This window comes from Lactuca serriola, chromosome 4 (assembly GCF_051521515.1).
Source record: "Lactuca serriola cultivar US96UC23 chromosome 4, Lser_US96UC23_V15, whole genome shotgun sequence".
NCBI lineage: Eukaryota > Viridiplantae > Streptophyta > Magnoliopsida > Asterales > Asteraceae > Lactuca > Lactuca serriola.
The window spans coordinates 141,006,832-141,031,449 of NC_136411.1; the positions used below are offsets into that span (position 1 = coordinate 141,006,832).

General features: G+C 40.3%; 1 protein-coding gene across 1 annotated transcript; it reads right to left on the bottom strand.

The window, feature by feature from the left end:
* Positions 1–1,255: 1,255 nt before the first annotated feature.
* On the bottom strand, positions 1,256–8,431 carry LOC145098875 (uncharacterized). Its single transcript, XM_079036471.1, has 6 exons — positions 8,042–8,431; positions 7,163–7,859; positions 6,944–7,108; positions 6,481–6,544; positions 6,056–6,302; positions 1,256–2,545 (listed from the first exon to the last, which is right to left on the bottom strand). Exons 1-6 carry the CDS (start codon positions 8,429–8,431, stop codon positions 1,256–1,258), a joined length of 2,853 nt encoding a protein of 950 aa, XP_078892597.1.
* Positions 8,432–24,618: the final 16,187 nt, after the last annotated feature.

Sequence of the window (24,618 nt, forward strand, 5' to 3'; positions counted from 1 at the left end):
AGTCCATGCGGTGAAAGTAACATTTTACAAATCTTAAAATCATGAGGATCATGTACAAAAGATAAACTCAACGATTTCCCAACATCAACATTTCATTCACTATGAAACAGTTGGTTTACACCAAACAACTACATAGGAAATCTCGCTACACAAACTCTCCTACGCTCAAATGAAAACTTGATAACAAGTTATTACAGATCAAAAGCTCTTAACGAAACCCTTACAGAAACCCTAATCTAGAGAGAAAGAGAGAACACTTCTAAAAATATCACGAGGAATGAATATAATTGAACACAATTAACACATTAAGTACTCTTGGAGCAAGCAGCTCCATGGAGCACCCAAACCCGTATAGGGTCCGCGTGTAAACCCGAAGATCATCACATGCACACTACATTTCACAATACACCGTATAGAATAGTAAAAAATACAAATCTTACATTTTCTTAATTAATGTTAAGTTTGAATAAGAGAATATATATTTCAACACCCCCCCCCCCCCCCCACAAACTAAACATTAATTAAATTAAATTAAGCACTTATTTTTTTAAAATATTAATAACACCAAGTCGACTAGAAAAAAAAACTCATGCTGACTAACACCCAAAGCTTTAGTCAAAATATCTACAATTTGATTTGATGACTCAATCTTATTTATTTTGAAAATACCCTTTTCAATATTTTCACGAATAAAATGAAGATCAACTTCAAAATGTTTAGTTTTTTCATGAAACACAGGGTTCAAAGCCAGCTTAATAGCAGACTCATTGTCATAAAAAAAACATTCATAGGAGTTAATCATGTTATTCCAAAGTCAAATAACAATTTCAAGATTGACAACACTTCACAAGCCACTGATCCTAGATCCCTATATTCAGACTCAATTGAAGAACGAGAAACATTACTTTATTTCTTGCTTTTCCAGGATACAAGAGATCCTCCAAAATATACTAGGAAACCAGTAACTGACCTACGACTAAACAAGCATTTTGCCCAATCTGCGTCTACAAAAGCTTTAAGATATAGACAATCAGTTTTTGTTATATGAATGCTCTTTCCTGGACAATCTTTTGGATACCTTAAAGAGTCTAAAAGCAATATTGAGATGAGATTTATAAGGTTTATGCATGTACTGACTTAAAATTTGAACATCATAAGAGATGTCTGGTCTAGTCATAGTTAGATAGATTAAATTGCCAATTAACTTTAGAAACTCAGTTATATTAACAATATAATCAGAACTATCCAAATCAGACTATCTTTTAATGACTAAATTTGCTTCAAGAGGAGTTTTAACTGGTTTACTAGCAAGCATTCCAAAATCATTTAATAATTCCAAACTATATTTTCTATGATTTAGACATAATCCTTTTTCAGTTTTGATAACTTCAATTCCAAAAAAATATTTTAACTCTCCTAAATCTTTTATAAAAAATTGTGACTTCAAAAAAACTTTGACCTTTTCCAACTCTGAAATACAATTTCCAGTAATGACAATATCATCCACATAACCCAGTAAAATTACAACTATGTTTTCATAATTTCTAACAAATAAGGAGTAATCATTTATACTTTGTTTAAAACCAAAAGTTGAAAGAGAATGACACAGTTTTTCATTCCACTTTCTGGGAGCTTGTTTAAGACCATAAAGAGACTTTATAAGTCTACAAACTCTAATATCATTCTTAGAATGATATCCTTCAGGAAGTTGCATATAAAAATTTTCAGATAAATCACCATACAAAAAAGCATTACTTATGTCAAGCTGATATAAGGGCCATGAATGATGAACAACTAAAGATAAAACTATTCTTATAGAGACCATTTTAGCTATTGGAGAGAAAGTCTCCTCATAATCAATACCTTCCCTTTGACTATAACCTTTTGCTACAAGTCTAGCCTTATACCTTTCTATTTCATCATTAGACTTATATTTAATTTTATAAATCCAATGACAACCAATGGCTTTTCTTCCTTTAGGAAGGTCAGTGATTTCCCAAGTATTTTTTCTATATAGGGCCTCCATTTCTTCATTCATTGCATTTACCCAATTTGGGTCTAAAGCAGCCTCACTATAAGTTTTTGGTTCTAATGTTTTATTAAGATTTGAAACAAAACAATAATTTTCATTATTAAGATAAGAATAGTTAATTGATCTTTCAATCCCATATTTATGCTTCCCTTCGACAACATAATCACTAAACCTAGCTGGCATATGTATAACACGTCCAGACCTAGTAGCCCTAGAGGACTGATCATCAGAAGGATTTGTATTATTTGGACCACTTTCCTCAGTCAATGTAGAAGAACTAGGAATCATCTCATCAGATGAAGGCACATGTGTCTCACCAAACTGGTTGCTGACATCAAAGGGACTAGTCTCATCCAAGTATTGGTCTGCACTAGCACCATCCAACTGATGGACATTTCTAAAGTTATCATTACTAGAATTATCAAGTAAAGAACTAGAATACAAAGAATCATCATAGGAAAAAGGATCACTAGAGCACACAGGAACATTCAATTTATCATTCACAGACGAAGACTTCAGTTTGAAAGGAAATACTGATTCATAAAACTTTACATCCCTGGAAACAAAAATATCACATCCCAAAACCGGAACGGCGAAAACGTTCGGGGGTGGAGGACGTTATGTCAAGTATCACGAGATATGTATATGGTCAGCAAGTAATGAACAACCATTTCATTTAGAAAGAAAGTGTTTACAATGTATGTGTTCACAAACCATAGAAGTCATAAACAAATAACAAAACAAGACTTGAAGCTATAATGCTCCATCTTCTAAAGTCCCAGCACGAGCACCTGGCTAACAGTCTCCTGAGAATACAAGTTATTTGAAAGAGTTGATCAACAATTATGCTGGTGAGTTCATAAGATGTTAGTGATGTGAGTAAGCTGTAAAAATGTGGTTGAAATGTATAAGCACCAGTGATGTAAGCTGTAAGTTCTGTTTTGAAGTGATCACCTCTTCCTCTAGAAAATCCTATATTTCCTACTTTAATGGAAGTTAAGTAAAAAGACACTACAAGCCTTTCTATGCATACTAAGTGGGCACAACCTATATATACTTAGAGTAAATAAACAATCGATTGTGCGCATCTGCCCTGAACTCACAACCCAACGGGGAACAGCAAGTAAGGCGGATATCACACATTCCATTGGTTGTTAGATCGTTATCATATATAACCTTGGTGTATTCACTTGTTACTCATGGAGCTATTTGTAATGGTTCCTTCATATCTAATGGAGATTTCTTTTAAGAAAACCCATATTTCTTATAGTAAAATCTTGACTACGGTGATTACTTTTATAATAGCTTTGGTTATACTGCTATATATAATCTGATATCGGGTAGATAGTTAATTTGGGGAATCTACCCTATGCCCACAATCCAACGAGAACAGGACGTCGGGGGAAAACACACATTTAGCTATCTATCGGATATTAGTTTTATATATAAGCATGGTGTGTAAACTAAGGTGGTATAGAGTTAACTCACTTAAAGTCTCTAAAACTGTACTGGCTTAATAAAATGGTTTAAGCCCTTAATTGGGAAATCTCTAGTTTTGTATACCAAAAGTACTGACTTTGAAAAGTAAGTTTTGTACTAGAAAAACTGTGCTTTGACTCTGTGTCCTATAACCTGATCCATACTTGGTACCCTTATGATGACTTAATGTATACTAAGCATATATATATATATATATATATATATATATATATATATATATATATATATATATATATATATATATATATATATATATATTCGGGTAGATAATAGATTGGGATAACTCGGTTCAAGACCACAATCCAACGAGAACAGGAAATGAAGTGAAGGCGCACATCCTATTAGCTGTCGGAATCTATTGGCATATATGTATTCTATAGTGTATACATTAAGGAATCATAAAGCTAGCACTATGATCCTAACCTTTAATCGTAGCATTCTACCAAGGCATCTTCTAATCTGAGTTAAACCCAACTGTTCCTTTGTCAAATGTAAAGTATATTCTCCCTGGTTTATAACTATCTTGATTAGAAAATAGATCAACTTTCAAGTGGTACCGACACTTTATGAAAGTAATGGGAGAAGTAAGTACACAGATGTCGTTTATAATGACATGCGGATGCACTATTAACCTAAAAACATATTTGTTTTATTACAGTCATAATGTGAAAGCTAGAATCCCTTACTAGATGCTCTCAATGTAAAGACATTGAGGGAACCAAACGCGACCCCAACAAATCCATGCAAGCCGTGTAATTCACATTAAAGTTATATGATCATGTATACCCAATATAACTATCACTAATGTGTTAGTGATTCATTGGTATAATTAGATCATGTCTGTGTGTTATCATGCTATAGCAACCTAACTTGTTTGTTATGTTCTGTTCTGGTATTGTTTGATTCTCTTCACTGTTTGTTCTGTTCTGGTATTGATTCCTTGTATGCTTCATTGTACTAGAAGTAATGAATAGCATTGTCCTAAACTATAACTATTATAGTGTACTAATGCTCTACTTGTACTGTTACTTAAAGGACTCATCTCTCTACTAAGTTATGCTTTTTATCTACAAACGGAGTTTTGTATAACTATCAAGTAACATAACTTTAAACGAGTTATTGAAATGTTTTGATAACTTATAATTAACATAAGTAACATTTTGAAAGATGTTTAACAATAAAGATTTACACAATTAATATTGTGTTCAGCATGTATTCCCCCTTAAAACAGTTAAAATAGTTAAAAGATTCATTACAGGGTATGAACTCACCTGATGTGGGTGATTCAAACGGGTATGCGTGTAAAGATGAGAAGTTCCACGAATGAAGTCCCGAGACACAATAAGTCCTAAATGACATATAAGGAAACATATTGACATGAATATAGTGTTTACAACAACTATATGAAAGGAAACACCTTCCGGGACTAGGAAACACCTTGACCAAGTGTTGGAATCACATGTGATTCAACATAGGAAGGTGTAAAGGCAATCATATGAGTTTACTACCATGAGTTCAAGGCCCAAGGGAGTTTACGGCTGTAAAATCATGGCTACACATGTGGGAATGCAAGTTTGAAGGCTAGGGAATGATTTAGGGACATTAGCTCTAACCTAGGATGAGAAAGACCACCTTCTTTGGAGTTTTTGAGGAGTTCACGACCCTAATGAGTTTACTGCCATAAACTCATGGTCATTTATGTTTATGAGGGTCCTAAAGGTCATAAGGAAGCATTCTAAATTCAAGCCTAAGCCTGAGGAAGTGTTTGTGGCATCAAAACACTTCTATCTTGAGTTTACGGCCCATGGACCATTTGGTCATGAGCTTGCGGCCATAAACACCTATGGGTGTTATTTTGGTTGCTTTGAGTCCTAAAAACATCATGGTAAAGTGCTAGGCTAGTCTCTTGGCTTATGTAAGGCATTTAGGGCATTTTGGCACCCTAAAATGGAGTTCACGGCCCAAGAACATCCTTGGCCATGAACTCACTTATAGCCTTGATTCTTAATGTTTTTGAGGTTTAAACAAGTTATGGGTAGTCTCTAGGTTCATTTCCAAGGTCTGGAGGGACATTGGGCACACTTTGGCCCTAAATTTAGTGTTCACGGTCCAAGAAGATCATGGGGCGTGAACACCATTTCCTTGGTGTTTTGGCTGATTTTCCATGTTATCTATGCATATAACACACTTATATACACTCTAGATTGAAATACTTACAATCCAGGGTGATCGGGCGAAGATCCTTGAGAGAGAAATCGACTTTTCTCTAGCTGGAAATGCAACTAATGAATAAATATGGTCAAGAACCACATATATACTCCTGGGGTTTTTGACAGAAAATATTTTATTCAGGCATTGAATTCTAATATCAATGAGCTTTGGAAAAACAGAGTTGCACAATACTCTAGTGCAACCTCTCTCCTGATATCTCCTTAAGTGTAAATCCTGAAATGCTCAAACTTATCCCAAAAGTTTGAAAGTTAGCAGAACGGATTTGACTTCGCTTGATGTGGATGGTTTTACCGAATGGAAATTTTTTGGGTTGTCACAAAAAATAAGATCTGTATCAAGACTAAGGACTATGTATCCTTTTTTATCAGAAGAATAACCAAGAAATACACATTTATCAGCTCTTTCAGAAAATTTATCTGAATTATTTAGTTTCTTTGCAAAACATAGACATCCAAAAACTCTAAGTTTATCAAATATAGGAGGAAATTTATAAACCAACTCATAACGTGAAGCACCATTTAAAACTGATGTGGGTGTTCTGTTGATTAAAAACAGATGGTAAAACAGCTTCTCCCCAGTATTTCAAAGGTAAACCAGATTGAAAAATTAAAGACCTTGCAACATTTTAAATGTGTCTGTGTTTCCTTTCTACAACACCATTTTGTTGTGGAGTATAAACACATGATGTTTGGTATAAAATTCCTTTAGACTCAAACAATTGTTTCATCTTATGATTCAAAAACTCAGTTCCATTATCTGACCTAACAGTTTTAACTTTAACTTCAAATTGATTAATCAAAATATTAAAAAACACAGAAACACATCCAAAAACTTCTTCCTTAGATTTTAACAAATAAACCCATGTAGATCTAGTGTAATCATCCACAATGGTCAACAAATATCTAAATCCTTCTGATGTGATCACTCTATACGGGCCCCATACATCTAGATGAATTAATTCACCAAGACTAGATGTGACATGTTGACTAACAGGGAAAGACTCTCTAGTTTGTTTAGCCCTATGACACACATCACAAGGAGGAAGAACACCATTTTCTAAATTAAGTTTATGTTTTAGAGATACTAAGGCTTGGTCAGAGGGGTGTCCAAGCCTATTATGCCATGTAATTTTAGACTCACAACAAACAGATGAGGAATGATTAACATTAGGAAAATTACCTGAAGGCACACTATTCATATAATAGAGAGCTCCAGACTCTTTACCATTCCCCACCATCTCCTTTGATTGTAAACCTTGAATTTTACAACTATGCTCATTAAAAATGACCTCACAATTACTATCTTTACAAACTTTATGGACAGACAACAAGTTCACATTAAAATCTGGTACAACAAAAATATCAAACAATGTTAAAGAATTAGATATGTTCATACTACCAATCTTCTCAATCTTAGCATAAGTACCATTAGGGTGACTTACAAGAAGATTCAATTTAGACACATCCACAGTGTCATGAAGAAAGGATTCAGAAGAAAACATATGTTGATTGGCTCCAGAGTCAACAATCCATTCTTGACAATCAAAAGAAGAATTAAAAGCTTGAAACAAGCATGTACCTGCCATGTTAGCACTTGTAGGTGCTTCCTCATAGATTTGTTTATCATTTATTACTTGCAAAAACTTGATGTATTGTTCCTTAGTAAGCTGATGAAACTCAGAATCTCCAACAGGATCAGTTAAGACAGGAGCATTAGAACTCACAGAAGAGGTGGTCACAGAATTAGCAGCAAAACCCTTTTGACTGTTTGATTCAATTTTTTGTTTAAAATCATTTGGATACCCAATTATCTTATAGCATTTCTCAATTGAATGACCTTTAATACCATAATTTTTACATTGAACAACTTGATTTTTACTCTTATTAGAGTTTCTTGAGTTAAATCTATTATTAAACCTACTATTGAAAGCAGTAGACCGAGACTTAGAGGACTGAAGAGAAGACAAAGAACCATTTCTTTGAAGTGACTCTTCTCTAGACAATATGGAAAAAGCAGTTTTGACATTAGGTAAAGGTTCCATGAGAAGAGTATGACTCTTGACTTGACTATATGAATCATCTAGACCATTAAGAAACTACATAAGTTTCATAAGATTAGAATGATCCTTAAGTTTAATAGATGCTTCTCATGTACACTCAGTAAGACTAGTAAGACCATCAAATTCCTTCCAAAGAGAGTCAAGTTTATTAAGGTAGTCTGAAAGTGAAATTCCATTTTTTGTTTTAAAGTATTGATCTGTTGATGAATATTAAAAACAACAGATCCATCTAACTTATTATAGGTTTCAAAAACACTGTTCCAAATATCCTTAGCTACATCAGAATAAGCTTGACTCTGATAGATGGAATTAGATATAGATGACAGAAGCCAAGAACAAACTACATCATTAGCTCTATCCCATTTATAACTCTTAGACTCATCTACCTTAGTTTTCTGAAAAGTACCATCTGCAAATCCAAGTTTATTTATAGCCCTAAGTGCTTTAGACATAGAACGTTTCCATAGTCTAAAATTCTCATTACCAGTTAATTTTATTGTAATAATAGTAGTAACAGAATTATCAAAAGGATGAACAAAAAGAGGATCATCAAAATTAACTTGAACATCCTTTCCACTACTACCAAGAGAATCAGTAGGACCAGCCATATGAACAACACAAGAAACAAAAAAACAGACAATATGATGTTTCAATCAACGAAGACTGACTCAATAACAATCAGCCAATTAACCAGGTAAACAAGAAAAACAAAATCAGACAAAAATCAGACTCATGTATTGACTTAGAGTCCAGATGGTAACCACGTTTGTCGGGGCCCAAGACAAGCAATACAGAGTCAAAGGAAAACAAACTGAAATAAGCAAGAAAAATAATTGTTGTATACAAAACAGGATCTCCCAATCACAAGATATAAAAGAGAGAAAATATGGAATAAGAAAACCCTCACAGTGCTTCGTAAGACGAGACAAAGACGAATCGACTCTGTTTGTCCGTTCTCAACGTAGGGTTTATCGGTGATGAAATCCGACACCTAGTCAGTTATTTCAGACTAAACAGATTAATCGATTGAAGAAGGCCCATTTGTAAAGTGATCGATGTTCAACTATCAAGCGACCAGAACAAGTATCAGGCACGCACACCTGCTATGAACCACAAAAAACTCTCACAGTACCAGAATCGTAAAGATCGTAAAGAAAAAATGATAAAACCCTAAATCGATCGATCAACCAGAAACAATAAAAGAAAAGAAAAGGAGTTAGAAACAACCTTTTAAGACGTTGTTCTGAGTCGTAATCCTCCAATGAACATCGATGAAGAAGATGAAGGAGCCTTAAGCTCTGATACCATGTACAAAAAGATAAACTCAACGATTTACCAACATCAACATTTCATTCACCGTGAAACATTTGGTTTACATCAAACAACTACAAAGGAAATCTCACTACACAAACTCTCTTACACTAAAATGTAAACTTGATAACAAGTTATTTGTAAGTCCCCAAATTTGCTTGTGTATCAATCAGATCCGTTTGATGGTGCGGAATCCCAATCAAACAGATGATTTTAGATCAAAATAGAAGAGAAGGAGAAGAAGAATAACTTCAATCTCTTATGTATTCAATGTTGGAATGAAGCTCCTTACACATAGATTCATACACACACACACACACACTCTTCTCTCTTACTTTCTCTCACACCATACGAACACACACTTAAGCACCTAGAGAAAACTTATCACCTCACCCACCTAACACATATATATATACATGGGCCACAAACTCAAGGCCGGACTAAAAACCCAATGGACCGAAAAACCAATGCTAGACCGAAAACTCATGGGTTTTCAGTCCAAGCTACAATTAATCCCAATATTAGTTTTCGGCCCAAATGATAAAACAATAAATGCTTAGAAAAACAAAGTATAAACCAATTTTTAGACCCAATAATCTCCCCCTTGGTTTATATCTTTCTTTTCTAATTGACCTAACAAGCTCCCCCTGAAAAGTAGATGGCACTTCTTGTCAATCTTCATTGGGAGTTGGCTTCAGCTATTATCTTCAAATTCTTTACAGCATCAGGATGAATATATGAATCTTCTATAAATGACTTCATCTTGAGCAGTTGGGCTTTTCTTCAAGATTTGACTCTGAACGCACATTAGGTGAGGAAGCTTCATGTATTGATTCTTGAAAGATAGCGCTTTCAGCTTGAGAATCTTCAGAGAGAACTAACAGAGAGAAATAATCTTCTAGATCACTTCAACAGGTTTAAGATAGCAGCAAACTGATTGAGGAGGCTTCAATGCAATACATGACATAATCTTAAATTTCAGCTTCACCATGCATCTAGGGTTGAAAGATTGAATGTCAAAAGAATAATCTTCATTTCTTGTTCCTTCGAATGAGAATTCTTCGATGCTCACGGATGAAGCATTGACTCCGGAATTTTTGACATAGTCTCCATGAGTCTTATCTATACCTGCAATCACTTTTCAAGACAAAACAAAACTAAAAGAAAACTTAGCACACAAAAAAATATTTTTGATTTTTCAATTTTTCTGATTTTTTTTTTATTTTTGAATTTATTTATTTATTTATTTATTTTTTTAATTCTCCTCCTAAATTTGTGCATAGAGGAAAATTATGAACCAATTTAACAGAAACAAAAATATTTGGGATCAAAGTTGTGAGACAGTCTGAACTCGTTTATCATTACCTTCACCTTCATGAATAGATTTGGTCAATTGTTGGTATTGTGGTCCACTTAAACACAAATGATATTCACAAAAATTTTCTAAATAAATCATTTAGCTGACGACGACCACGAATATTGTTGTCCACTTAAATTAAACAGCGAGATGTACAGAAAACCTCTAAATGGTTCAATTTTAGTTGCACTAGAACGTGTTCCCCACTTCCCAATATACCCTGGTTATCAAGAACTTCCTAAGGACTCCTTATTTTAGGTGAGTAAAAAATTATTAAGGAGGAAGTTAGATTTAAAAATAGGTGCATATGTTGTGTCCCAGGTCGGATATATTTCAATCACGCAGAGGGGACAACATATGACTAACAGAGATAGAGGGATATAGAGATAGAATGTTGCATATGTTGTGTCCCAGGTCGAAACTTCCGATCACGCAGAGGGGACAACATATGGCTAACAGATAGAAAGAATTTCATAGATAAGGAAGATGCATCGAAATATATTTGCATATGTTACATTCCAGGTCGGATCTCTTCCAATCACGCAGAGGAAGCAACATATGACTAACAGATAGAAAGCAATAAAATAATTTCCTACAGACCTACTTTATCAAAACCCCCCAGTCGCCCTATCAGGACCAGAATTAAGGATATAAGTCTGTACATCAAAGAAAAGTTGAACCACTGTTCTAGATGCGTATTAATTTAGTGTATCCGGTGGGTTCCCGTGTCTATCTCTTTGCTCAATCTACCCGAGTGTCTATGGTCAGTCCAAACAATCCTATCTAAATCCTTACTGTCAAATCCTTCATGCCTACCAACACATTGAACACAGAGTCTAGACAATTCAGATTCAGTCCCTTACACAGGTTTGGACTGTCCGTTATCGCATTCTTGATATCACTTCCCAATAATAACTACTAACGAACAACTATTAAGAAAAAGAAAAATTGTCTTTAAAACGAATCAGAGTAAGAGAAACTCAGGAGTATAGAGAAGAAAACGCAAACCGTAATTCACCGATTTAATTTGCATCCAGAAGGTCTGAGAGCAGCACGCATAACCTCAGAACAGATCCGAAAATTCTTCATGTCGTTAAGCACAAATCCCGTGAGTGACCCCTTCCTTTATTCCCTTCCCGTAAAGGACACATACTCTCAAACAAAATTTCGAGTGTTGTACAGTTGAGAGATGCCTCCTATCATGTGCCTGGAACAACCACTATCAACAAACCGAATTCTGATGATATGCCTCCATAGTTGCTCCGACACATAGCGGGATCATTTGGTCTTTGGAACCCAGTCCATTATGAAACTGGGTAGACCTTTGTCATCTTTGCAAGTTACTCTCTCCCATGACATATCCTGCTTATCACAAATAGAAGATGTGGAAACGTTAGAGTCATTTGGTGATTTGGGAGATAGAACATTTGGAACCCACTTGTAGTTGGGTTTAACCCATTTCTTTTTCTATCTGATGGGTGGCTAAGTACTTGCTTTTGATCTTGATGTCGGCCGTTGAGATGACTTTGATTTTGGCTTCACGGGAGCATCTCTTGGATTTGGCTTCTTGGCCGACATTCCCTTCTTGTTCTTGGGATTCAGATTCTTGGCCTTGTGGGTTTGATTCTTGGCCTTCTATGCGTTCCAGTCACCATTGTCTGAACGTGACCTTGAGGGGTTTCTTTTGGAGTATCTCCCACTTGGCGCGTTTTGCCAGCCTTGTGCATAGTAGGGAACGTATGCGCGATTATGACAATTTATGGCAATGTGACCAGGTGTTCCACAGTGAAAACATGTATTTTTCTTCACTATGAAGTTGTTTCTTCCAGCCCTTGGTGGCGTGTCCTTGCCTTGTCTCTGGTTGTTCCCACATGCACACTTGCAACAAGCCGTCGGTTCCTCTTGTTTTGGTGGCCTGTATTTCTCAACAGCAGGTTTGTTAGGAGTAACTGAGTTAGAAGCAACATATTCAGAGTTCAAGGAGTCATTTGACAGTTCATGTAACGACCCAATTTTCACATCCAAAAATTTCATTTTTGATTATGTGATTTGCAAAACATTTGTAACAAAATATCATCCGATCATATCATTTAATAAATTCATGTCTCGTATCTGAAAACCGAATCGCAAAACATATTAATGTCAGAGTACAAATCCCAGAATATCTCATAGTGCGGAAAACAAAGAGCCTGTGTATGATGCGCTGCTACCGCGCCAGCTCCTTACCCTTTGCTGAAGAGGTACCTGAAACCAAAACTGAAAACTGTAAGCACGAAGCTTAGTGAGTTCCCCCATCGTACAACATACCATACAATCACATCACATACATACTGCCGGGCATTTCTGGGGTGCCGACCTACCCATGCGGCCATTCTGGGGTGCCGTCCTACCCGTGTCAAGCCATTCTGGGGTGCTGACCTACCCATGTCGAGCCATTATGGGGTGCTGACTACTTTTTGGTCCTAACAACCGAACCTCGGTGACTATTTCACCCGCTACTACTGTTATCACATATATCATAGCATAATCTATCGTCAGACATATCTGGGGTGTCCGAGCTACCCTTTGGTCCTAACAACCGAATCTCGAGGACTTTTCCCCCTCCTACTACCTCTATCTCATAGAACATATCATTCTAGCAGCTAAACATATCATAACATATTGTTAGGCATATCTGGGGTGCCTAACCTACCCTTCGATCGTAACAACCAAACTCTATCACTATCACATATCATATCACGCTAGCATATAACATATCAGGTAGTAGCAACACAGATGAATATCACAAAGACAAACATCTAACATACGATCCCTACTGGTGGGTCGGCATTCTGGCCGTAGACCCACCGCTACTGGAAGGTAACTCACCTCGAACAAGTAGCTGCTAATAATTCGTGTGGGAAGTCTCTGCCTGTTGCTGCTCTGGAAATCCTACGGCTAAAATTCCCACAAAACACTTAGTCATACACTGCTAACTGTTCTTAGGGTAAAATGACCATTTTACCCCTGACCAAGTCAAAGTCAAAGTCAACTTCTAGTTGACCTGACTCGCCGAGTTGTCTTTCCAACGCGCCGAGTCCCTATCCTTCCATTAGACCTCATACCCGTCTCTACTCGTCGAGTTAGGCGATGACTCCACGAGTTTTCCTTCTAAATGAACATCGACTGAATCCTCATCTGACTCGCCGAGTTGGATGAACAACTCGTCGAGTTCATCATCAATAGATACACAAGTCCTGTCCTTGACTCGCCGAGTTGTATGAACAACTCGTCGAGTTCATCTTCATCCTTAGAAGATTGCCTTGGACTCGCGGAGTCTGTTCATTCACTCGCCGAGTCCCATGAATTTCCAAAACAATGGCTTAGTGCAGAACATTGGGTCACTCCCTGGGACCCCCTTAAAATCTTTCCACACTCCACTGGGTCCTTATGACCCTCAACTGATATGGGACTGAACCTTGGACTCGCCGAGTCCAAGAACGGACTCGTCAAGTTGGTCACAACCACTCACTGAATCTTCGATTTCTGACATACAACCTTTGATCAAAAGATAGATCTATGGTTCTACAATCGACCTGGCACGTAAAGTTACAACCTTTACGTGCTTGCATGGGTCTTTGAGCTTAAAAGGTCCTTTAACAAGCCCTCTCAAAGCATGGGGCCTTCTTTGAGTGCAAGAACCACTCCTTTTTGCCTTGTAACCCCTCTAAGGGACTAGATCTGAAACATCAACTCCAAACCATGCTTGTAATCATGGTTTGTGACCAAAATGGATTAGAAAAGCCCGAAAACTTCACAAAATGGGATCTAGCAAATGGAAGTGCAAGGTACAAGCTTTTTACCTTCAATGAGCTGAAAATGGTGCATAAACTCAGATCTATTTAGCCTCCTCTTGATCCTTCAAGCTTTTCCTTCCCTCTTTGGATAACAAAAGCACCAAAGTCACTCCAAATGCCTTAGACTGCTTCAATAACGGCTAGGGTTTGCTATGGGGGTCTTCTGGGAGCAAATTGGACGAAGGAGGCCGAGTTAAGGTGTTTAAATATGGTGCAAACCCTCGTATTAGGGTTTTTGTCCAAACAGGGTCTACTCGCCGAGTCCATCGCCTAAGTCCCGCGTCCCTTCTCCCTTCTACTCGGTGAGTTGGACCTTCAACTCGCTAAGTCCAAGGCTAAAATGCAAAGTGTTTAACAAAAGAATACGTACCAAGAACCAGGTGGTACAAATCTCCCCAACTTATTTTAGACTTTGTCCTCGAAGTCTGCTGCTCGATCCTGAAACAACTCGGGGTAATGTTCCACCATCTCATCCATCGGCTCCAAAGTCTACTCCGACCCCTTCCGGTGTTGCCATTGCACCTTCACGAGTTCCACTCTTTTGTTCCTCAGATCCTTCGACTTCCAGTCAAGGATCGCTACAGGCCGCTCGATGTAACTCAGGATGCCTTCAACCTGAATGTCCTCCAATGGTACCATTGTTGAGGCGTCCACAAGGCACTTTCGCAGCTGAGAAACATGGAAAGTGCTGTGTATCTGACTGGGGTCCAGCTTGCCTCGTTTCCTCAATCGGATAATGCCTTTCCATGGTGACACCTTCAAGAGAACCATATCCCCGACCTAGAACTCCAGGTCTGTTCGGTGCTTATCGGCATAGCTTTTCTACCGACTCTAAGCAGTCTGAAGCCTGCTCCGGACCTGCTGGATCTTCTCTGTCATCTTGAGCACTACCTTAGTGCTCCCCATCACCCTCTGGCCAATCTCACCCCAACATATCGGGGTCCTGCACTTCCTCCCATATAAAATCTCGAAGGGAGGACGATCAATGCTCGCATGATAACTATTGTTATAGGAGAACTCTGCCAATGGAAGGTAAGTATCCCAACTGCCTCTGAAGTCTAATATGCATGCTCACAGCATATCCTCCAGGTTCTGGATGGTCCGCTTGCTCTGACCGTCCGTCTGCGGGCGAAAGGCGATGCTAAAATGTAGACGAGTACCCAGCTCGTCATGAAACTTCTTCTAAAACCTGGAAGTGAACCGCACGTCCCTGTCTGAAACTACCAACACTGGCACCCCGTGCCGCGCCACTACCTCCTTGATATAGATATCGGCCATCATTTCGGCCGAAATAGTCTCTTGAATCGGGATAAAATGGGTGCTCTTGGTCAATCGATCGACTATGACACAAATCGAATCCACTCCCAGCGCAGTCCTGGGAAGCTTTGTGATAAAATCCATCGTGATGTCTTCCCATTTCAAAAGCGTAATATCCAATGGCCGCATCTTGCCTTGAGGTCTCAGATGCTCAGCCTTGACCTTCCTGTAGGTCAAGCACCGCTCCATAAACCATGCCACATCCCGCTTCATGCAAGGCCACCAATAGTCCAGACGAAGATCCCTATACATCTTCGTCAACCCAGGATGAATGGAAATCCAAGATTTGTGCGCCTCCTCCATCAGAACCTGGAGCACTCCCCCGAGGTAAGGCACCCACACCCTATGGTGTAGTGTCAGTAATCCCCAACTGTCATAGTCGAAGGAGGAAACCTGCCCCACGATCCGCCCGCTCTTCCGGTGTTCCTCCTTCATGGCCTCCTGCTAGGCCTCCTGAATCCACTCCAACAACGGAGTTACCACTATCATCCTTAGACAGATATCCTTGATTGGCGTTGCCTTGTGGCTAAGTGCGTCGGCCACTACATTGGCCTTACCCGAGTGATAAAAGATCTCGCAATCGTAATCCTTTACCACGTCCATCCACCGACGCTGCCTCATGTTTAGATTCGGCTGATCCATGAGGTACCTCAAACTCTTATGGTCCGTGTAGATAGTACAACGAACCCCATAGAGGTAATGACGCCAAATCTTGAGGGCGGACACAAAAGCCCCCAGCTATAAATCATGTGTCAGGTAGTTCGCCTTGTGAGGCTTTAGCTGCCTCGACACGTAGGCAATGACATGCCCTCTCTGCATCAATATTGCGCCCAAACCTAAGATGGACGCATCACAGTACACAACAAAACCCTTCATGCCCTCTAGCAGGGCTAAGATTGGCGCTTCTCACAATCTCAGTCTCAGTGTCTCGAATGCGGCCTGCTGCTCAGGCCCCAACGAAAGACCACGACCTTCCTCGTTAGCCTGGTCAGCAGTACGGCTATCTTGGAGAAATCCTGGATGAATCTCCGATAGTAGCCGCCTATTCCTAGGAAACTCCGAATCTCAGATGGAGACTTCGGAACCTCCCATCTCATGCCGGGTCCACTGAAATCTCGTTCTGGTTGACGAGATGCCCAAGGAACTGCACCTCGTGCAACCAAAACTCAAACTTAGAGAACTTAGCATACAAGTTCTCCCTCCTCAAAGTCTCTAGCACCTCTCGAAGGTGCTCCTCGTGCTCCTCCTGCGTCCTGGAATAAACCAAGTTATCATTAATAAACACTATCACAGACCGGTCTAACATCGGTCTACACACGTCGTTCATGAGGTCCATGAATGTGGCAGGAGCATTGGTGAGCCCGAAGGGCATCACCACAAACTGTTAGTGGCCATAGCGCGTCCGAAACACAGTCTTCTACACATCCTCCTCTCTGATCCTCATCTGATGATATCCTGAACGGAGATCAGTCTTGGAAAACCAAGATGCTCCCTCTAGCTGGTCAAAGAGGTCATCAATCCTCGGGAGTGGGTAACGATTCTTCACCGTTACCTTGTTCAGCTCCAGGTAATCTATACACATCCGGTGCGACCCGTCCTTCTCTCTAACAAACAGAATTGGGGCTCCCCAGGATGTACTGCTCAGTCTAATGAATCCCTTGTCTAACAGCTCCTGCAGCTGTGTAGACAACTCCTGCATCTCTGGAGGAGCCAACCGATACGGTGCCTTGGCTATCGGAGCCGCACCAGGGACTAGGTCGATGCTAAACTCTACCTGCCTCTCCGAAGGTATCCCTGGCAACTCCTCGGGGAATACATCCGTAAACTCTCGCACCACGGGCAGATCGCCCATTGTCGCCTTTCTTGCCTCCCGGGTATCCATAACATAAGCGACGTATCCTGCCCAACCCTGCTGAAGGTAATGCCTAGCTTTCGCTGCTGAACATAAGGCTGGTCCTTGTTGTAGCCTCTCGCCCTGAACTACCAACTCTACCCACTTTAGGTCCTGATCTGAACCAGCTGCTGTGCACAATCTATCACTGCCCCATTGCGGCTCAACCAATCCTTGCCTATAATCACCTTGTTCCCTATCAACGGAATATGAACCAGGTCCACCAGATAACGCTCCTCGAATAATCTCGACACACAGTCTCAGAATACCGTCTAGGCTCACACCGATCGGTCATAAGCAATCTCTACCTGTAAAGGGCAATCCAACATGCCCGAAAACTTAGAAAACTTCTTGCTAAGCGCAAGAGAGACGAATGATCGGGTAGCACCCGAATCAAATAGTACCTGAACTGGGATACCATTCACAATGAACGATCCTAAACAGAGCACATACATAACATATCAAAATCACAACAGCATATCATAACAACAAAAATAAGAAGTCATACCCGTCACCACATCAGGTGCAGCGCGTGCCTCCTCGGTAGTCAACTGAAATGTCCGGCTCCTCACCACTGGATCCTCTACCTTTCCCTGCCAGCCATCAGTGATCCGCAGGGGTCGCTGGAGTTGGTGCCTTCACTGGCACTGATGCTGTTGTCAGCTGGGGGCAATTGGCCTTCTTGTGGCTCCTCTGGTTGCAGTGGAAACACAACAAATCAGATGTCTGAATAACCGGTGTTGGGGAAGTATAATCGCTGCTGAAATGCCCCGTCTTGCCGCACTTATAGCAGCCCGATGATCCTAGTCTACATGCCCCCTCATATGGCCTGCCACATTTCCTGCAGCGGCCCGGTCCTGATTGGCTCTTCGGCCTACCATCTGATCACTTGGGCTTCTTCCCTAAAGCCCCAGTCGTCTGAACCTCCTCAGTCTTCCTCTTCCAGACATGCTCCAGATCAATCTCCCTGTCCCTAGCCCTGGCAATCATGGAATCCAAGGTAGGGAAAGTTGAAAAAGTAACATGCTCCCGAATGTCGGCTCGCAGCATGCCATGATAGCGGGTCCTCCTCATATCCTCATCTCCCGCATACTAGGGCACCAGCAATCCCCTCTCTCAGAACTTGGTGGTGATCTCTGCCACAGTCTCTGTAGTCTGTCTCATGTCCAAAAACTCTCTGACCAGCTGGTGAAGCTCTACCGCTAGTACAAACTCTACTCGGAACCGGGTCACAAAGTCTGACCATGTGATAGCCTCAACAGCCGAGGCTCCCAATGAGTCACCAACAGACTCCCACTAGTCTCTAGCTCTTTCTCTCAAACACCCTGCTGCATATCTCACCTTCGACCCCTCGGGGCAGAAGCTGGTTAGCTGTGCCGACTTAATGTCCGCAATCCATCGTCAGGCAGCAATGGGGTCCTTCGCCCCATGGAATCTGGCGCACCACTGCCCCTGAAGTCCTTAATGGACAGTGTGCGAGATCCTGACTGGCCAGACGCCATGTCACTCCTGAACGCCATGAGGCGGTCCTCCATCAGCTCAACTATCCCTTCCTTGATCGACCTGAAAATGATGCAGGTCGACTCAAGGATGCCTCTGGTGATCTCTGACGCGATGAACACGCGTAGCCTCTCATCTACTAGCTCAGAACCTGATCCTGAACTCGATCCCTTTCCTGAACTACCAACTGTTGGCCTCGGACGTAGTACCACCATTCTGCAATACATACATGCAACCATTAGTGATACTGATACCTCTAAAGGGATCACATCTACTACAAGTTCCTTGGTCATGCCTCGGTCCTCCTTAATTCGGGTACGGATCCTCGGCTTTTAGTAGTACGGGCCCATACCACCTTCCACATCTATCCGTACCTTCCTCAAGGACATCTTTGACTCCACCAGATCCCTTTCACCACTACTGATCCTCTGCTATTCCCATTCTAGGCTTGCCCTAGGGAAAATCTCTGACTCCACCCAAACCGGTCCTTAGCTGCTGAAGGCCTCCTTGTAATGCCAATTAGCCATTACCTGAATACCATCACATGTGAGAAGGCTCAGATAATTCGTCGAGTAACATACCCGTCCCTACCACGGTTAGACTCACACAAGAGCTGCGCACTAGGGCCAAATCCAAGACTCTGAGATTATTCAACCCTGATCACATGTAATGTGACGTATTCACCTAATGACTAACTCCCATCACTCAGAGTCCCACAAAGCACAAAGCAAGCAGCATTCGGACATAGGAAAACTACTCAAGCAAATCTGTCCTCATAATGATATGCTGAACTAGCATATAATGCTATGCTCATACTACCAGGCATAACCTAAATAGGCTATCCTACTACTGTCTACTCAATACTAGCATGCAATTCTCATAAGATGAATCACATAAAGGAAGCACATAAGGCATCATTCCTAAATCCTTAGTCCTATTCTAGCATGTTGTTCTACTGAATCTGATAAACATAGTATAACATTGTATGGGTACTTTGGGGAATACTTACTTGAGCTCAGCCGGTCGTGCACATCACACACTTGTTCTCTCTCAAAAACTCTTATGTTTTATTCTTTAGAAAACCACTTTCTTATAAAATCTTTTAATCCCTCGGTTTGAGTCCATACGCCCCCGAAGGTGTGTCCGAATCCCTCAAACCAGGGCTCTGATACCAACTTGTAACGACCCAATTTTCACGTCCAAAAATTTCATTTTTGATTAAGTTATTTGCAAAACATTTGTAACAAAATATCATCCGATCATATCATTTAATAAAAACATGTCTCGTATCTGAAAACCGAATCGCAAAACATAATAATGTCAGAGTACAAATTCTAGAATATCTCATAGTGCGGAAAACAAAGAGCGTGTGTATGAAGCGCCGCTACCGCACCAACTACTTTGTCACACCCCAAAATCGAGAATGGCGGAAACGTTATGGGGTGTAGGACGTCATGTATGTATCACAACAATGTAAAGTAGTAAAAAAGCAACAACATCATCCCTTGCATTAATAGAATAATTCTGCTTACAAGTGTGTTCTTTCATAGTATAAAACAACATAATGAATATTCAAAATAAAAGATGAGTCTTGACTGCTTCGTCTTCTCTAAACCTTACATCGATACTTGTCTATTTGTAACCTAAGAATACAAGTTATTTTGAAAGCGAGTATCAGCAATAAAGTTGGTAAATTCATAAATATTTTAATGTTATTGCTTTGAAAAGTTGTTATGAAAGACTAGTGAATGCTTGATGAAACATTTAGTATATGTATTAAAACCCTAGAAAATCCCATATTTCTTACTAGTATAAAAAGTAGTCTTCTACCAAGATCTGAATGTTTTGAAAGTAGTCTTCCACCAAGACCTGACTGTTTTGAAAGTAGTCTTTTACCAAGACCTGGCTATTTTGAAAGTAGTCTTCTACCAAGACATGAATGTTTTGAAAGTACGCATCACTTGTAAATGTGATGGTTTTTCCCCTATTTAACTATTATTATAAAACTATAAAAGTAATAATATAATAACTTATGTTGTATCCTTTGGTACTAAGATATCCTAGTATAATCTACCTCGTCGGTTATGTGAACGTGACACAAAATAAAGGTAACAATATAATTATATAGGTATTAGTCTACCCCGTCGTTATGTGAATGTATCACAAAATAAAGGTAATGAGATAATAACTTAAGTATTATACTTTGGTACTAGAATAAACACGGCGTGGAAACTCTCCGTAAATGGATCCACCGTATACATCTGTAGATGTGCATTTACCTCTGTTGCTAACAGTCAGATGTAGGAATAGTTAGTCCCTTAAGTATACCTGTAATGGTATCAACCGTAGACATCCGTAGATGTGCATTTACCTCTGTAGCTAAAAGAGGGATTAGGAGTGGTTAACCCATTATAGTATGCTTTGGTACTACGATAGACAGATCTAATCTAATAATAACTACGCATATAATATGTAATAGTATCTTATCATATAGTATCTATGTAAAAGTATCCCTGTAAGAGTATCCATATAAGTGTATCCATGTAAGAGGAATCTCTGTAATAGTATCCCTTTGTTAGGTCATAATTTTGTTGTTTGAGCTAGGCATTCATCTTGTATAGGTCTTGGTAGGGTCTTGGGGTTTGTTATGTTGGTTGTAGTATGTTAGCGAGTGTGTGCGGCCATACACGCGTGTGCGCATGTATACACGTGTGCGGTTGGTGGTCCTATAAATAGAGTGTGTCTGTGTTAGTTGTAGAGAGACGTCAGTGACGTATGTGTGTGTTTTCCCAAGGTGTACCTGACATTTATATGATATAGATGTGTGCATGCTTGGATTAATTGTTCTTCTACTCCTTCTACACTCTATTTGATGTTTGCCTTAATTGATCACTGATTGGGATCCATTAGATTTGGGACTTACAATTGGTATCAGAGCCAATTCAGTGTCAATTTTGAAGGAACTTTGAAGGTGTGCGGTTGGAGTTTAAAGGTGTGCGGTTGGAAATTTGAAGGTGTGCGGTTGGAAATTTGAAGGTGTGCGGTTAGAGTTTGAAGGTGTGCGGTTAGAGTGTGCGGTTGAGTGTGCGGCTGAGTGTGCGGCTGAGTGTGCGGTTGGATTGTGCGGTTGAGTGTGCGATTAGAATGTGCGGTTGAGTGTGCGGCTGAGTGTGCTATTGGAGTGTGCGGTTGAGTGTGCGACTGGAGTGTGCGGTTGGTGTGTGCGGTTGGTGTGTGCGGTTGGGACCCAGGCTTGTAATGACCTGGGTTCCCAAATCTAAATAATCCTGCTCATTGTGCAAGAACAGCTGTGGAGGAATGTCGTCAAACCTTGGTACGTCGACAATGGTTGTTCCAGGCACATTGACAGGAGACATCTCCCAACTGCACGTCATTCAGAATTTTAATGGGGACTATGTTTCCTTCACAGGAGGAGATGGAGGGAAGATCACTCAAAAAGGAATAGTTGTAAATGGAGTGTTGAGTTTTGAGAACGTCATCTACGCTCCTGAGTTAAAGTATAGCTTGTTGAGTGTCTCACAGATCAGCTTATAGACTACGGATAATGATATACGGTTAAGCAGTGAAGACCTCGATGCAATAGTGTTTACAAAGTGTTCCATCGAGTTGTACCTGACATTTTTCTGATATAAACGTGTGCAAGCTCGATTTCTTTTCATCTTCTTATTCTATTGCTGCTTGATCGTTGACAAAAGGAGTTAGTGGTGTTCTCAAAGTGATGTCTCCAACTTTTGATCAGATGGCCGACACCTTTCAACCGATATGGATACAACTACAAGGATTCCTCCCTTTCCATTTGCTATTCCAACTTTATTGCCATTTGATGAGTGATCAGATACTGACACAAACCTCCCAGCCTCATGTGAAAACAAGATGACTTGATTAGAGGCGGGAAGATCTTATCCAAGAACAAGCACCACCAGTCCAACAACCCTCCAAAGCTGCTACACCAACTCAACCTACCCTAAAAGGACCAAGTAATGTTAGATCTTCCTTTGAAGTCGGGAGTTCTTCTGCTCCTGGGGGTTCTTCTCCTCCACAACCTGGGCATGATGTTGCCTCTTTGAGGCTTGCCAGGTTTCTTGCTCAACAAGATTCAGATCCTTTACCTCGTGGCAAATGAATATCAATAGGTAAAGGAAGTTCAGGGGGATCAGGCCCATCTATCTCAGAGCTCAAGGAGGAGATCACTACTCTTAAACAGAAGATCATCGAGAAAGACGTTCTGATCGGAAACCTTGATATTCGAGTTTCCGAGCTTGAAGAAGAAAACTTTCAGAAGTCTAAACAGATCTCCGATCTCCAACTTAATCTTGGTGTCCTATCAGCAGGCTACTCTGACTTGAAGAACAAACTTTGGTGACAAGTTGAAGACCGTAGTCGAAGAGCCTTGCGCCACTGCAGTGATCTAGTTTCAAGATAGTGATCACTGATCAAGAAGTCCTGAGTCCATGCTAGCTCAAACCAAGGGGTAGATTGTTAGGTCATAATTTTGTGGTTTGAGCTAGGAACTCATCTTGTATAGGTCTTGGCAGGGTCTTGGGTTTTGTTATGTTGGTTGTAGTATGTTAGCGAGTGTGTAAGGCCATACACGCGTGTGCGGCTGCACACTCTGTGTGCGGCTATACATGTGTGTGTGGCTGCACACTCTGTGTGCGGCCATACACGCATGTGTGATTGTACACACGTGTGTGGCTGGTGGTCCTATAAATAGAGTATGTCTGTGTCAGTTGTAGAGAGACGTTAGTGACGTATGTGTGTGTTTTCCCAAGGTGTACCTGACATTTATATGATATAGATGTGTGCATGCTTGGATTAATTCTTCTTCTACTCCTTCTACACTCTATTTGATGTTTTCCTTAATTGATCACTGATTTGGATCCATAGGTTTTGGGACTTTCAATTGGTATCAGAGCCAATTCAGTGTCAATTTCGAAGGAACTTTGAAGGTGTGCGGTTGGAGTTTGAAGGTGTGCGGTTGGAAATTTGAAGGTGTGCGGTTAGAGTGTGTGGTTGAGTGTGCAGCTGAGTGTGCGGTTGGAGTGTGCGGTTGAGTGTGCGGCTGAGTGTGCGGTTGGAGTGTGCGGTTGAGTGTGCGATTGGAATGTGCGGTTGAGTGTGCGGTTGGTGTGTGCGGTGGGGACCCAGGCTTGTAATGACCTAGGTCCCCAAATCTAAATAGTCCCGCTCATTATGTAGGAACAGCTGTGGAGGAATGTCGTCAAACCTTGGTATGTCGACAACGGTTGTTCCAGGCATATTGACAGGAGACATCTCCCAACTGCATGTCATTCAGAATTTTAATGGGGGCTATGTTTCCTTTACGGGAGGAGCTGGAGGGAATATCACTCAAAAAGGAATAGTTGTAAATGGAGTGTTGAGTTTTGAGAACGTCATCTACGCTCCTGAGTTAAAGTATAGCTTGTTGAGTGTCTCACAGATCAGCTTATAGACTACGGATAATGATATATGGTTAAGCAGTGAAGACCTCGATGCAATAGCGTTTACAGAGTGTTCCATCGAGTTGTACCTGACGTTTTTCTGATATAAACGTGTGGAAGC